The 15,377-nt window shown below is 37.9% G+C and overlaps 1 protein-coding gene across 1 annotated transcript in view; it reads left to right on the top strand.

The window, feature by feature from the left end:
- The window catches only part of RAP1B (RAP1B, member of RAS oncogene family), a 32,824-nt gene extending 21,075 nt beyond the window's left edge, over positions 1-11,749 (top strand). Inside the window, exons 4-8 of the mRNA XM_056340096.1 lie at positions 1,929-1,985; positions 3,408-3,548; positions 6,708-6,851; positions 8,449-8,564; positions 10,508-11,749. Coding sequence (XP_056196071.1) covers positions 1,929-1,985; positions 3,408-3,548; positions 6,708-6,851; positions 8,449-8,535 — 429 coding nt within the window. The 3' untranslated portion in view covers positions 8,536-8,564; positions 10,508-11,749. The remainder of the gene's footprint in view (positions 1-1,928; positions 1,986-3,407; positions 3,549-6,707; positions 6,852-8,448; positions 8,565-10,507) is intronic.
- The last annotated feature ends 3,628 nt before the right edge of the window (positions 11,750-15,377 follow it).

Below are 15,377 nucleotides of genomic sequence, written 5' to 3'. Positions count from 1 at the left end.
CAAAAACTGCAGGACTTCCTGTTTCAGGACTGGACTACATTTATATTGGTATAAAGAGACTGCATTAACAGCCATTGCAGCTTACAGTCACCAGAATCTTTTCTGAACAGAAGAGGAATTAGCAAGAGCAAAATGATAATTTCAGACTTGTTTTCTTTGACCTCATAGAAATCTGTACGCTGGAAAAATCCTAGTCTGTTTTAAGCATGTGGGCTTCCAGCCAAAGCTAGAGCTCTTATTAAAGAGGCAACAGCAACAACAAATTCTATATAGCCACTTACTTTTTCTGTATTAGAGGAGCAGGAATTTTGGACCCTGGCCCAGTGTTTGGTGCAGGCCTTTGCTGGGTCAGGCCCAGTAAATTACTCCAGAAATATTCACAAGCTGTACTAAAGTGGAAATGTTTCCTTTGTTATATATTTACATTCTTCAGGTTATACTAGATTCATGATGTTTGCTGGGTGGATTTTTTTCCACAGGTTGTTTCTGTGGAGCCTGAAAAAGTAAAGCCATCTTAAGAAATTTTGCCCTTTGCTTTTTTTTTTTCTTTTTGCACACACACCTCCCCGCCCCCCGCGCAAAGATCTTAAAATGCTCCTTTCAGGTTTGGTCCTGAAATGACTAGGAATATCTCTGTGTATTCTTTTCAAATCGGCTATACTGTTGAAGGAAGCCTTGCTTAAATCTGGACAACACTTTATGCAGTTGTTTTCTTCCCCTGACTGTTAGTTACAATTCTGTCTTGCTTCTTGACTTGGGTGACTTTAAAATATATTGGTTTGGCAGTTGCAATTCTATACTATTAATGTTAAATCTAATTTTGTAATATTTGAAGTTGAGAAGACATGGCTTGAAGTACTTTGTCTATAACTACACTGAGCATGAAGTCTTGAAATTTGATGCCTTGGTTTACTCCCCAAATATTTCTTTATAAAGAGAATAGATGCTGCTTAACTAGCTGAATAACTTTGTCAGCAATACATACTAAAGTAGTGGTTGTTGAAGGAATCTCCATCTCTAGGGGATTTGGGGGAGTTGTGAGAGGAGTGGAAATATTCCTCTTCCCAGCACCACCACACACACACACACACACCCGCCCCCAAATCTAGATACAAAAGAAAAGCTCAAAGTTATACTAGTGATAATGCATACACTGGGAATAGGGGACACAAAGTTCTTTCTGGGTGCTGATCTGCCAACTAAAAATTTTACATGCAAATGGAAATATATTAACAGCTTGGAAAAATAATAAGAAATTGTGGATAGCATGCTTGAAACAGCTTGAGGGCATTTCCATGTCTTTTGCTGCCCTTGCAGGCTTGTGGGATTTTTTTGAGGTAGAAACTAGATAAAGGAACTCTGAAATATATGAAGAAATTGATCTGGCTTCTTAAACCTTCTGGGGTTTTTTCTAAGTTTTTCTAAGCTGGATCAGTTTCCTAATTAGTATCACTAAAAGCTTGTTTTGGGGACAGCACCCTTAGTGTTTTGCTTGGTTTATTGTTTGCTGTGTGCTACTTGCACTCTTGTTCATCTGAATTACTATTAAATGAGCATTAATATACCAATCCAACTTTCTAGCTTTCACTTGTACTTTTCTGTGAATGATCCCTGAAACAAGTAGAAATTGTGTGAGTTGCTGATAACAATCATTACAAATTTAGTGGTCTCCTTTTGAATAATCAAAAATTCTTGATCACTTTGCAAAGTGATTCTTGGCTGCTGACTCTGCTTTTGAAAATGTCACTAGGGCTTTTTGAAAGGCTTCTTCCTGCTGTTTTCAAAGTGTATATCCATATGAACTACTTTAGCCATTATGTTGCTTTGTGCATTATGAATTTGCTTATAAAAATCACACAATTCCTGGTGTCTTTGGAGGGGGGGGTTGCAAGAAGAAGAATTCTAACCGCATTTTTCTCTCTTAACAGCAAGTTGAAGTAGATGCACAACAGTGTATGCTTGAAATCTTAGATACTGCAGGAACGGTATGTCAGACTTCCTGAAATATTGACGTACAATGTTAAAAATCATCAAAAGCTGTAGGGATGTAAATGGTGACATGTTTCCTTCCTTATTCTCTAAGGAGTAACTGTGATTGGTGTATTGGGTTAAAGGATGTTCTTTAACATAGTGGTATTTAAACAAAACTTGAGTATGGCATCAGAAAATGAATTGCAGGTTTCTTGTGAGTTGATGTTCTGTAATAGGGGAAACACGAGACCAAGCATTTTAAGATTATGCTGCTTTCAAGTTTATATTGCCCAGAGAAATTTATGCCCAATAGTTACTCAGGTTTGATTTCTGTTGCTGTAGAGAATATGTGCTTTCTTCTCATCTCCTTTTTCTTTTGTGTGTAAGATGTACTCTGACATTGGGATAAAAATCGCTTTAGTCAGCTTATGGGAACTCAAAGCATGGGGTTTATGTGGACCCTTTGCATACTGGTCAGGTTTTTCTCTATCTTGTTACAAAATTACTGAAACCAATAACTTCCTTCATTGATTCCAATGAGCATAAGCTCAAGACCCTTAGAGTGTAATGTGTTCTCTGAACTGCATCAGTACCCTGGTCCAATAATAATAATAACTTAATTTAAACTCCTTACTAGAGTAAGGCCATGTAAAACTATAGCAAGATGGAGTGGCTGTTCTCAAAATAAATTGCACTTTTCATGTGATGTACAGTAAGGGACTTGGTGAGTGATTGATCAGGCACAAGATAGCAGTCATCAGTGTGAGAAAGGCAAATGCTATTCCACAGTCATTACTGGTGAGAGTTTTCAAATGGTGAGAAGTCCTAATGCTGCTGTGCAGTGTACCAGCAGCTCTTAATATGCAGTATCATAGTTGTCACCGAAGGCTAGGAAATGTGGCGAGTCTGTTGAGTGTCTTCATCCTATAGTCAATCTCCTTGAAAATTAAAGTGGAATCTGATATAGGCAAGTGCCTAGACTACAAAATGGAGGCTGAAAAGTGATGCGTTTATTTTTTGATGCATTTTAAAGAACAGTCAGGAGATGGGGAAGAAGTTGGTATGTAAGGAGAGATTCAGGAGGAATCTAACTTCTGTAGTCTACAGATTACACTTCATCTTCTATTGCACCTTTCCTCTCTTAAGAAATCACTCTAGTTTCTGTGCTGTTTTTCCCAGAGTATACCCCTTGGCAATATCTAGATGTTGTTCAGCTACCCCACAGATACTGTCCTAAACTTAAGATTTCTTTAAAAGCAGTTTGGTTTATTGTAATATTTATAGTCGAACAGTTAAATACTGGTCAATTTAAAGGTGGGGAGGGAGGGGGCACAAATGCATCATACTTGTGGATCCATTTGTGACCTGAAGTGTATTGTAGTTTCTGCAATGAAAGTGCAGATTGAATGCAATATCTGTATCTTTTTTAATTACAGGAACAGTTTACAGCAATGAGAGACCTATACATGAAAAATGGACAAGGTTTTGCATTAGTATATTCCATCACAGCACAGTCCACTTTTAATGATTTACAGGATCTAAGAGAACAGATTCTTCGAGTCAAAGACACTGATGATGTAAGCATCTCTAAAAATGCTTAATACTTACGTTTAGAGTTTTCATTACAGATATTGTAATATATACACTGTGAATCAGATAGCTTCCAAGCTTGAAATTAAGACACAAATCAACCAGCATAATACAGAAAGGCAAACTGGAGAAATTCTAATTTCTCATGTGTCACATAGAGAATTGTCTTTTTAATCTCTTCCTTTAAAAGACTCCATCTGAAACTGTATGTAACCTTGTTCTCTAATACTGCAGAAAACATTTCTAAAGCAACTCTATTCTTACCTCAGTAGCAATGTACATTTAAAGAAAATCCTACAGTTTTAATGTCTTCAATATGCTTACTGTGTATGGTATTTTAAAAGAACAAAATTCTAAGTTCTTATGGAAGACAATACTGTGAGCTTAAAAGCTGCGTAACATGCAATTTTAATATTTCGTGTATACGTTTGCAGGTAAGTTTGGTCATCCTATTTCTACACAATTTTGATATGCACCTCAGCATTTTTAAAGATATAAAGTGAGGCTAAGACATTCCAGATTATAATTGATTTAAAAAAACCACTGTGGTTGTAGGAAGCAAATGCTCCATCCCTTAATAAAAGTAAGAATGGTATTTCAAATGTGAAACAGCGCTAAGAGCGTGTTTTTAACAGAAACACCTTGTAGGTTGTAGCCATTGGGCAGGAAAATCTTCCTTTGGGGGAGGCTGGGGGGGGAAGCAAGCAGTTTTAAAGTGTGCCCATCTCATTTAAACTGTGCTCATGGAAACTTTCATGCCCTCCTTAATGCATGTACCCATATATGCTTCTGCTGTCAGCAGATGTGGGATGTAGTAAATGTGTGGTGGGCTGACCCTGGCTGTGTGCCAGGTGCCCAGCAAAGCTGCTTTGTGACTCTGCTCCTCAGCTGGACATGGCAGAGGAAAAATATAACTACAAGCTTGTGGGTCAGGATAGGGACAGGGAAACATCACTCACCAATTACTGTCACAGGCAAAACAGACTCAACTTGGGAAAATCAGTTTAACTTACTACCATTCAAATCAGAGTAGGATAATGAGAAATAGAACCAAAACTTAAAACCACCTTCCCTCCCGCCCTTCCCTTCTTCCTGGGTTTACTCTTCCTGGGTTTAACTTCATTCCTGAGTTCTCCATCTCTTCCCTGCTAGCAGTGCATGGGCACAGGAAATGGGGGTTGTGGTCAGTTCATCACACGTTGTCTCTGCTGCTTCTTCCTCCTGACACTCTTCCCTTGCTCCAGCATTGGGATCCCTCCCATGGGAGACAGGTCTCCACAAGATTCTCCACCAGGAGTCCTTCCCACGGACTACAGTTTTTCACAAACTGCTCCAGCATGGGTCCCTTCTGTGGGGTGCAACCCTTCAGGAACAGACTGCCCCAGCGTGGGTCCCCCACGGGGTCGCAAGTCCTGCCAGCAAACCTGCTCCAGTGTGAGCTCTTCTTTCCACAGGGCCACAGGTCCTGCCAGGATCCTGCTCCGGCGCAGGCTTCCTGCAGGCCACAACCTCCTTTGGGCATCCACCTGCTCTGGCATGGGGTCCTCCATGGGCTGCAGGTGGATATCTTCCACCATCATGGACCCCCATGGGCTGCAGGGTCACAGCCTGCCTCACCAAGGGCTTCACCACAGCCTGCAGGGGAATCTCTGCTCCAGCACCTGAATCCCGCACCTCATCCCCCTCCTGCACTGACCTGGGTGTCTGCAGAGTTGTTGCTTTCACCTGTTCTTACTCCTCTCTTCAGCTGCAGTTGCCCTTGCAGAGGTGTTTTATTTTTGCCCCTTCTTAAATACATCATTACAGAGGTGTTACCACTCACTGATGGGCTCAGTCTTGGCCAGGGGTGGTTCCATCTTGGAGCTGGCTGGCATTGGCTCTACCCAGACATAGGGGAAGCTTCTAGCAGCTTCTTACAGAAGCCATCCCTGTAGTGCCCCCACCTTGCTATGCAAACCTGATACATAATGTTTCAGGGAAGTTCATTGGGACTTTTGTAATGCAAACCACACTGCAGTTTCTTAATCATAAGCATTTGCAGGTCTTGTCTATGTTCAGCAGATTTCTTCTAGAAGTGATTTATTGCCAGTTATCACAAATGTAGCTCAAAAGGGGATAGTATTGAAATTGCATGTACCTTTCCCATCCAGAGCCTACCAAGTTACAGCCTTGTATAGCATTAGATTAATTTTGTACACTAAAATAAAGATAAGTGTGATGATACCTGAAACCTTAGTTCACATGGTATATTTATGTTCACTAGCATAAGCTGTCTTTGGTAGTATTTCCTTGGAATTGTATTTCTTTTTAGAACACTCCCCTCAGTCTTGAAAGCCATTCCATAGTGTCAGGAGAAAGATAATAAGCTTTAAGTTACAAGCTTTCACCAGATTTTCCATTAAGTTTTTCCTGTGCCAAAGCTGAGGCATGACTTGCCTTCTCAGTGGGAGGAAATTAAATGGCCAAAATATTGTAAACCTTTTTTTAGCACTTGAATTTGGAAGAAATGTAGCTATGTCCTTAAATTAGTAAAAAAGTTTAAAAAAAACACGAACAACTTTGTATGATTACCTTCTCTTGCTGCAAAGGTCAATTCAGCATTTTCTGTCATTGGTAATTTTGTTAAGGTAGCATGTTTCTTTCCTGTGTGGGCACCAGCTTCCTAAGAAGAACTGTGTGAGCAAACTGCTCTTGAAAAGAGTGCAGATACGCTGGAAGTAGAGGAATGGTGAAAGGAGCTTTAGTGTCATTCATTGTGCTACCCACTATAGGCCTCTTTTTCCAGGATTTCTGAACACTTAAAAATCTGGTAGCAGATTCTTCAGTAGACGTGACGCCTCAAACATCTAGAAATGAAATTTCATTAGGTCACCTAGAAGATGTGAAATGCGCTCAATTGGCAGTGTACTGATTCCTCAAACCATTCCCACCACCATCTGACCAAACAGCAAGCAAAGAATGCAGTTACTTTGATTTTAAGATTAAAGTATCACAGAACTGTAAACTTAATTTTCAGTTATACCAGAGCTTGATTATTCTGGAAGTCAGGATCCTCTAAGGATTCAGATAAGATTTTAGGTGTGTATTCACATTGTGCCTTCCCAAAATCTTAATGATTTTTTTGCTGGTACTAAATTGTTTTTTAGGTGCCTATGATTCTGGTTGGCAATAAGTGTGACTTGGAAGATGAAAGAGTTGTGGGAAAGGAACAAGGTCAGAACCTAGCAAGGCAATGGAATAACTGTGCATTCTTAGAGTCTTCTGCAAAATCAAAGATAAATGTTAATGAGGTAAGGCCCATTACCTGTGCGGGGGGAGAGATGGCAAGGACAGAAGGATGGGATGCTGTTCTAGTAACCAAATATTTACAGTTTGTCAAGGAAGAATGATTAACAATCCATGTAATGGACAAAAACTGTACCCTACTATTGTGAGAATGTGAGATGTATCAACTGAGAATGTACTGCTAAACTACTTTTTTAAGAGTGAAGTCCTTAACACTATTTAATTGAAGTTATTTCGTATTACATAATTTGAGATAGTAAGAACAAGAACTCTCTCAAGGTTTTTGTCAAAACTAACAGCTCTGTTAAGGAAAAAATGGGCAAAAGCTTCTTCGCTTTCTAGCTACTTATTTAGCAGGAGCTGACTGATCAAATGTGCATTTTTTGGGACTTGCCATGGCACATGCCGCCTTATCCAGTGGGGGTGCCAGCATAAAAAAAGAATGCAAAAATTTTTACAGAAAGAAGCTGTGTCAGTATTTACATTTCTGGAACAGCTTGAATTTTATGATAAACTCTACAGTGCATTGTGTCTTCTGGAAAATGTTGGCCATATCAGTCAAGTTGAAAGGGCCTCTGCAAGACTTGCATGTAATCAAAAGAATATGGTGGGTTTAAGCACAGCTGATTTTTCTTAAAATGAGTAATGTGTATTTAATTATTTGGGAATTCCTGAAAGCTGTTCAGTTTTTCTTAAATACAAATTAATTGTCTTAACTATATAAAAGTCATATGTTTAATAAACTAGAACTTCCATCAAATGCTAAAAGCCCTTCTTGGAATGTTTGCTGCTTTGCAGCCAGTGCTTAGGAAACTGCTAAGATGGTTTTAGTATAAGCACTTCCTTGATTTAGGAGATGCAGAAATAATTGGAACAATGTCAATTATGAATGAAACAGATGCTGTTTAATTGTAGTATGTAGACTTGTCTTACATTAGCCTTTCAACAAAATAATGTTCTAATTAGAATTCTAGGAGACTCAAAGTGTGAGTGAGTCTCGTACATGAATTACTTCTCTAGGAAATGTTACGCTTATGTCATGCTGCAGTCCTAGAGAGGCTGCTAAATTAATTCTGTGGACTTCAGTATTTTTAAAATATCTGGAAAAGCATGATCTCATTCAAAAAAGGGAGTCTATTACTGAATACGCATTGTACTTCAGTTACCATGAAAATGTGTAGTTAAAACACAATAAAACTTACTTTATAAAAAATATCCTTAGAGTGATTTGAGTTAAAGAAAGCTGTGCCCTGTTTCTTGACCTCAGTGCTAAATTGCAAAGTAACAGCATATAGTAGTTGATCGCTATGGCATGTATCGTGCATGTTCAGATTAACTTAACCCAGAGGTTAAATAGATGTGGATTACAGATGCCTCTTCAGTTGGCTTCATTGAAAGTGGAAAACCCTTGGCAGACAATTATCTTAAACAGAAAAAAACCCCAGGTATTAATTAAGCATACAATGTAACTTTCTGCCTTTGATAACTAAATATTTACAGGGGTTCTTGAGTACGTGAGTACATTATGTGTGAAGATTCAAGGCTTAAGGTTATGAGAGAAGCCTCTTAATTCCAATAACCAACTGATTTTATTTTTCACAGATCTTTTATGACCTTGTGCGACAAATTAACAGAAAAACTCCAGTGCCTGGAAAAGCACGCAAAAAGTCATCATGTCAGCTACTTTAATACATAGTTGTACTGTAGCTCTGAGCCAGGTAAACCTTTTAAAATTGTCTGTGTATTACGTCTATTAAAAACAAACAAAACAAAACAAGAAAAAAACAAACCTAAACAACTGTGGTAGCTGTTGATGCAGAATAGCATTGAAATTTCTTGATTTACATTATCATAGAAATTTTTAAGGTCTTCATTTTGCCTTTCCAAAGTCAGAACTACAAATAGGTGCAAGATATACTGCTCACACTAGCATCTTTTTTTATATATATATAAGATTTAATGTGTTGGTAGAGCCAGATTAACAGTGGTGTTCCAATAGTTCAGAACTTTAGCGTTTGGAAACAGGGGTGTTTTTTTTAAAGGCTGATCAAATATACTGGTCAGGAACGCATGCTGTAAAATATTGCAGTTTGCATGCTAAAGTATCACTTTCTGCTTTGAACTCCTGAATATATCTGAATGATGTCATAAGAATTTATCTTGCTTTCTTTGAGCTACATGGGTATTTCACAGACTCTATTGTGATTAGTACATTTGGAAGAGAATCATGAAGTGATCATTGTAACATTACAAATATTTGACCTGGAGCTGTTGGTTACTAGATCAATTTCTTACTCATTGGCAGTTGGCTAATGTTCTACATGACTAAATCCATGCTTTAAGAATGCTGCTGAAGGCTCATTCAAGCAAGCTCCAGCCTGCTCTTCAAGCAAGCCTTTTCAGAAGTTAGTCAGCAGGCATGGGTTTTTTTCTGCAACATGTTCTAGGGCAGCTTGTTTCCTTCTTTCTACCTCCAAGCCTCAGTATGGGCTGAGGTCTCCCTTGATTGACCTGACATCATGCAGATTGCCTGTTCATAGAACTGAATGGGGGGTTGGAAGGAATCTTAAAGATTATCTAATTCCAAACACCCTGCCATAGGCAGGGACACCTTCCACTACACCAAGTTGTTCAAAGCCCCATCCAGCCTGACCTTGAACGTTTCCAGGGATGGGGCATCTGCAACAACCTGTTCCAGTGTCTCATCACCGTCACAGTAAAGAATTTCTTCCTAATATTTAATCTAAATCTGCCCTCTTTCAGTTTAAAGCCATTCCCCCTTGTCTAAATTTGCTACAGGCCCTGCTTAAAAGTCTGCCCCCATCTTTCTTATAAGCCCCCGTTATATGTTGAAAGGCAGCTGTAAGGTCTCCCCAGAGCCACCTCTTCTCCAGGCTGAACAACCCCAGCTCCCTCAGTCTGTCTTCATAGGAGAGGTGCTCCAGCCTGTGATCATCTTTGTGGTCCTCCTCTGGACTCGCTTCAACAGGTCTATGTCCTTTTTATGTTTTATGTATGTTCATTTTGATTCCTTTTGATTTTACTGGACATATGGTGGTTCTGTTGCTTCAGTGCTATAATCCATTATTTTGTTCTGATAGACTTATTTGTTATGTCCTACCAGGATGCTCCAGTATTTCACTGTCATAAATTTTTTACTTTTAATATTCAGATAGTGCCATGTTTAACTATTTTTGGTATTGGTGTTAAAACTAACTTAATTTGAACAACTTGAATCCGTTCAAAGCAAAACTGAGAGAGTTCTAAAAGCATTAGCTGAGGATGGCAGGAATGGCTGCCTTGTTTCTTTAACAGGGCTTTTGGTTCAGGAGCTTTGATCCTCCAAATGTGTTTTTGCTTTTAAAGCTACTGGAACTGTCATACAGTAAGCAAAACCAGTTCTATCCATCAAATACTACTTCCACAAGTAGTTCCAAGTTCATCTTGGATTACTATATGCATCCCAATTAAGTTTTACTAGTTGAGGTAGACTGTTACTTGTATGTGTATGGTAGAAATTATGTTAGTAGGGGAGAAGTAATAAGGTTATTTTCTAAGTCTGTTTGCTCAGAACTTCGCTAGTTCCTACTTTAGTTCCTTTAACTAAAGAACAATGACAAATAGTTGTTCCTAAGACTAACATCTTGTTTTGTTGTTACAGGTCTGAAGAACTGTTGCCCAATTCAACAGTGCCAGCATTCCAACTTTATTAAACCTACCAACATCTTAAATGGACTTTCCTGTGGTGGTACCCTTTAAGAAATGGATGAAAGCTACTACATCAGTTTGCACATTCTAATCACTTTCCAGTGTCATGAGAGATTTTTACTTATAAATATTCTAAGTGTATGCAACTGGTAAAACCAGAGCCTACATCCAGTATTACTGATAAGAGACATTGTTCATCCACCAATGTTGTACATGTATGAAAACTGTGTACTGTATACTTCAACAACCCCCACTTTCTATTGGAGAGTACAATAATGTAAATCCTAAAAGCACCACTATTTTAGCATAATAAAAGAAAGTCCAAAGAGCTCCTATATAGACTACTCCAGATAACTTTGCTTCATCGGTATTTGTAGCTTATTGTAACTTTTTTAAAGAAATACAGGATCATCATCATCATCGTATTGTACAAAAGCGCTTTGATTAACACAACAGCTATATAGTTTTTTAATTTTAGGAAAAACCTGTGGAGACAGTGATCTAGTCTTTAAGAATCCTTTCAGTATAACGTCTGACTAAAGACATGGCCTTTAATATTTGTTGGGAAGGAAATGTCCAGACTTTTCAACCTTTTATTGTATGTTTCCTTTTCCTTGTTTACATAGGGAACAATGTTTATAGTTGTGTGTACAGTGGGGGTCTACAACAAGAAGTGTATATTTTAAAACAATTTTTTAATGATTTAACAATTTTTTGTAAATCATTTTCGGGCTTCTGCAGCTGTAGATTCTCACTGTGAATTCCCTTGCTTGCTCATGCATAAGTGTATTTGCAATACCAAATATACAGGTTTAGTACTTTTGCCTGTTAGTGATTGTTTTACATGTGTAACGTTTTGGTTGAGATGTTAAATGGTGGAAGAGTACTGTGGATGTGAATGTGGGAAGTAATTTTAATCATGTGTAATTGGTCACAGGGCCTAAGTTGCAGTAATTAACTTTTGCTGATTTATTTAACAATGCCTTGTTGCTTTGTATGCATTAACGTTTGGGTGTAAAGATTGTGTGTATATCCAACAGGGAGCCACAGTATTTAAATTGACCAACCTAATGTTACAACTGCTTTGAGGTGGCCAAATGTAAACTAAAAGCCTTAATTAAAGTGGTGCAATTTTGTATGACTTAGCATCAGTAGTTCAATAAATTTGGATTGCCATGCAAGGGCTTGCATTACAGTTATATACTACTGGAATGTTTTCTGTTTTAGTAGTGGTAGTAAATACTGATTTCTTTAAATCTCTTGCGCAGTGCAGATTCATACACCTTAGGATGAAAAGGAACTACTGTGACTTTGTCTTCTGCCATAGATATTTCATCTAATGCCATCCCATGTGCCAGGGTGGATGAATTTCAGACTGAATCAAATTCCATTAGCAGTTTTGGGACTTGGAATATTCCAAGTTCTGATGTAAGGGAAAGTCTAACAGAAAAGTATGTCTTCAAAGGTTAGACTATCAGTGGCTGTTTTGGGAACTTGAAAATTTGTTGCTTGCTATTTTCCTTCTTTCCAGGAAGAATTCATTGTTAAAATTGACTTAGTGCAGCTAAAAAAAATTCTCCTGGGGAGGAATACATCATTTTTCTGCATGATTAAACCATATTTGTTTAGTTTCAAGGAAATCTGCAGAAGAGCATTCTTTAGGTATTGAGGGTAGAGTTTTGCAGACTTCAAATATCTGTTAACACTGTTGGACTGTGAAGTGGAATGCATGGACTGTGGATGATTTCCTGATTTTGGCAGTGTTGCTGAAAATTAATGGCACACCCAAATACTTGGTACCTCCTGTTTCACTGGCACAGAATTATCAAAGCTTGTTCTAATCCATTCCTGCAAATTCAATCAGATTAGGTTAGCTAATACCGGTAAGCTTTGAGATAGTTTACATTGCCCAAAGTGAATTAAGGAGCCCAGCTGATCCTTCCTGCTGGTAATTTCATCAGTCATCACCACTGTTTAATGGAGGTAATACACTCTTCAGCTGTGCAGTCAGGGTTAAGACTGAAATTCCTTTTTATTTATCATTGGAAACTAGAACATGTGGTTGATGATCCACATAAATATCTCTTTTGGTACTATGCATCCTGATTGGTCCCCAGAGTAGATGAGACTGGAGCACTAGATGCTCTAGTTCTTTTTTTCACTAGGTACCTTCCTCCTTGATGAGCTAATCAGTATTTTTCCTCCCTTCATTTTCAACCTGCTTATTCAGGTCTTATAACACTTTTATGTCCCAGTTGTCCTTTTATCAGTGGTTTTTTTAATGTCTTTTCCAGGCAGCTATATGGTGGGAGGGAGAGAAAATGCTTTGATAATATCAGAGAGGGGACCCTGGTCTGGGTCTTCATGTCCAGCCAAAGAGTACCAATTACAGGGAACATCAGGCTTTGTCTTGAAAGCCCTGTACTAAAGCATTCTTGGTTGCTCTGTGGAATAGTAAATGTACAGTTCCTCAGCGTTAGTCAGTTCAATCAAACCCCAGGGAAGCAAAATTTTCAGGAACTCTAGGCTTTACCATCTGAAAGATTGTGCTAAAAAAAGTTAAATACCCTACCCCCCTATATTTAGAATTTAGGTCAGATTTGTAAAGCAAATGCATAATAACCCAGGTAATGCTGACACTCCAGTGTTTTTCTCCTTGAAAACTTAGGCAAGCTTCAAGGGAGCAGTGTCCTGGTTGTTAAAGGGAAAGAAGATGCATGACAAAATGATGCTGAGGAAGTAATGGACATGAAGCGTAAGGAAAAACACATGAAAAATTTCTTCCTATCTAACTAATTGCGGCATAAGAAGCTGTTCCCGCTGAGGAAGTGAACAACCAGTTCCCCCCAGGAACTGGAACTATGTAAGCGGTTACTAATTCTAGAAAAGAATCCTGTCTGCTGAAACTTTTGAACAAACTTAATATCTTCAGGATAACTGCTTTGTGTACCAACGCTTAAGAAGTTCACGCTTGAACTACTTGTACAGAAACAGAACACTTCTTATAAAGCTTTGGATGAAAACATGCATAATTCATATTTTGAGAATTAATGCAGTAATTTTCAAAATTTAGTGTTAATACACATGTATTACTGCTTGTAAAGTTATCTATGCTTACAGTGCACACAGAGGTTGTGACTGCTGTATTTCCACCCTAATCTGACACTGGTATATATATCAGTATTTAAATGTCTGAGCTTTCTGTGGAGGAAGTAATGTTTATGTCCTGAAATATAGAAGTATTATTTAATGGAATTGCACTCCTCATAGAACTCTTCCTTGCAGTGTAAGTAAGAATACCATACCTTATTCCTAATGCCCTTTTTCATTCTTGAATTCTGTGAAATGAATGTCTACTTATTTAATTTACAAGAATATTTTAAGACATTGCAAGATGTTTTCAGATGTCCAAATGAACTAACTGTAAACTCAAACTACTACTGCTCTTCTGCATAAGAGAACAGTCCAGTTCTCAACAGAACTTCTGGAAACAGTATTGTAGAGTTAGGTATCAAGTTTGTTTCATAACGTGTACTAATATTGCAATGCTAGAAATTGGAGGTAGGAGGATTTTGGAATTTGAATTAAGCTGCGTTTTTTTTCTGGTGTAAACAGAGTTGCAGTTTCCTCATGGGTGAACACTAACATGAGGATTTTCTTATAAAATTCTCTAAACAAGCTATGGATTAATCAAACTTCATTGTTATTTTTCCCCATCTAATCTTTGCTGGTATTGTAAATAACTTGGGGTGAAATTCTGCCACAATACTGTAATAGTTCTAGGTAGACTTCAGTTTAGATATACCAGCAATAGAAAAGTTATTTCTAAATTTGAATGATCAAAAATAGTAGTTTATATACAGCTGTCAGTAGCACTCCTTGAATTGTAAAATGGAGATGCAGCTAAGCATCAGCATAGACAGAAAACTCTTTGTCCAGTTGCAAACTGCTGTCCCAAGAGCATTAAGCTATACTTCAATTTATAGCTTTTATTTTGTCTGTGTATGGACAGGAGAATAAAAGCAAAAAAAAAAGTTGCCCAAATATGTAACGAAGTGCAGTTGCATGTAGCATAAGAGAAGCAGGGCTCTTAACCAAATTAGGTTCTTATTTCTGTCTCGAGCACCTTACACCGTTCCTTGAAAAGTTTATGAACAACTTGGAGATTCATAGAACCTAATTTAACTTCTCCTTTCTGTAAAGTAAACTTTGGAATGATATATTTGTTGCAAACTTTACATTCTTAGTCTGGAACTAATGTTGTTTTGTAGTCTTGATTTTGTCCTCAGTGTTGCAATACCTGGGCTTCAAACAACATATAAATGTGAATTTTCCTTCTTTTTTTCTGTCTGGAGGGTGGGGTAGGTGTTATGTTTTTTTAAAAATAACCTCCAAAACCATTCATTTTTTTGAATTTTGAATGATCGAGTAGAGAGTGGCTTCCTGTCTTCAATGAGATGTTCTTTAGGGAGAGATTTGTGAATGGAGAAAGGAATGTCTTCGTAATTCCACTGTACTTACTTCAGCCTCAAAAAGTATTAGTTCTGATGAATAACAAACTCTACAGTTTCATTTTTTAAGAAAAAGTTCACTGCCACCGGGATTTTATGTTTGTTTTTTCTTTGAGGTTGTGGCTGGAGTGAACTACTTCATTTGAAAGCTATTGTAATTTCTAATTAATTCATGTAATATCTTTTGGCAAGTGTAAACTTGAAGGGAGGCGACATTTCTGTAATCTGGGGATAATGAGTGAAATTAGAGTAGAAATTATCCCTTCTTTCATCAGTATACTTTACCTTTTGATACCATGTTGCATTTTTACC

This window comes from Falco biarmicus, chromosome 5 (assembly GCF_023638135.1).
Source record: "Falco biarmicus isolate bFalBia1 chromosome 5, bFalBia1.pri, whole genome shotgun sequence".
NCBI lineage: Eukaryota > Metazoa > Chordata > Aves > Falconiformes > Falconidae > Falco > Falco biarmicus.
This window is presented reverse-complemented; position numbering and strand designations above follow the sequence as displayed.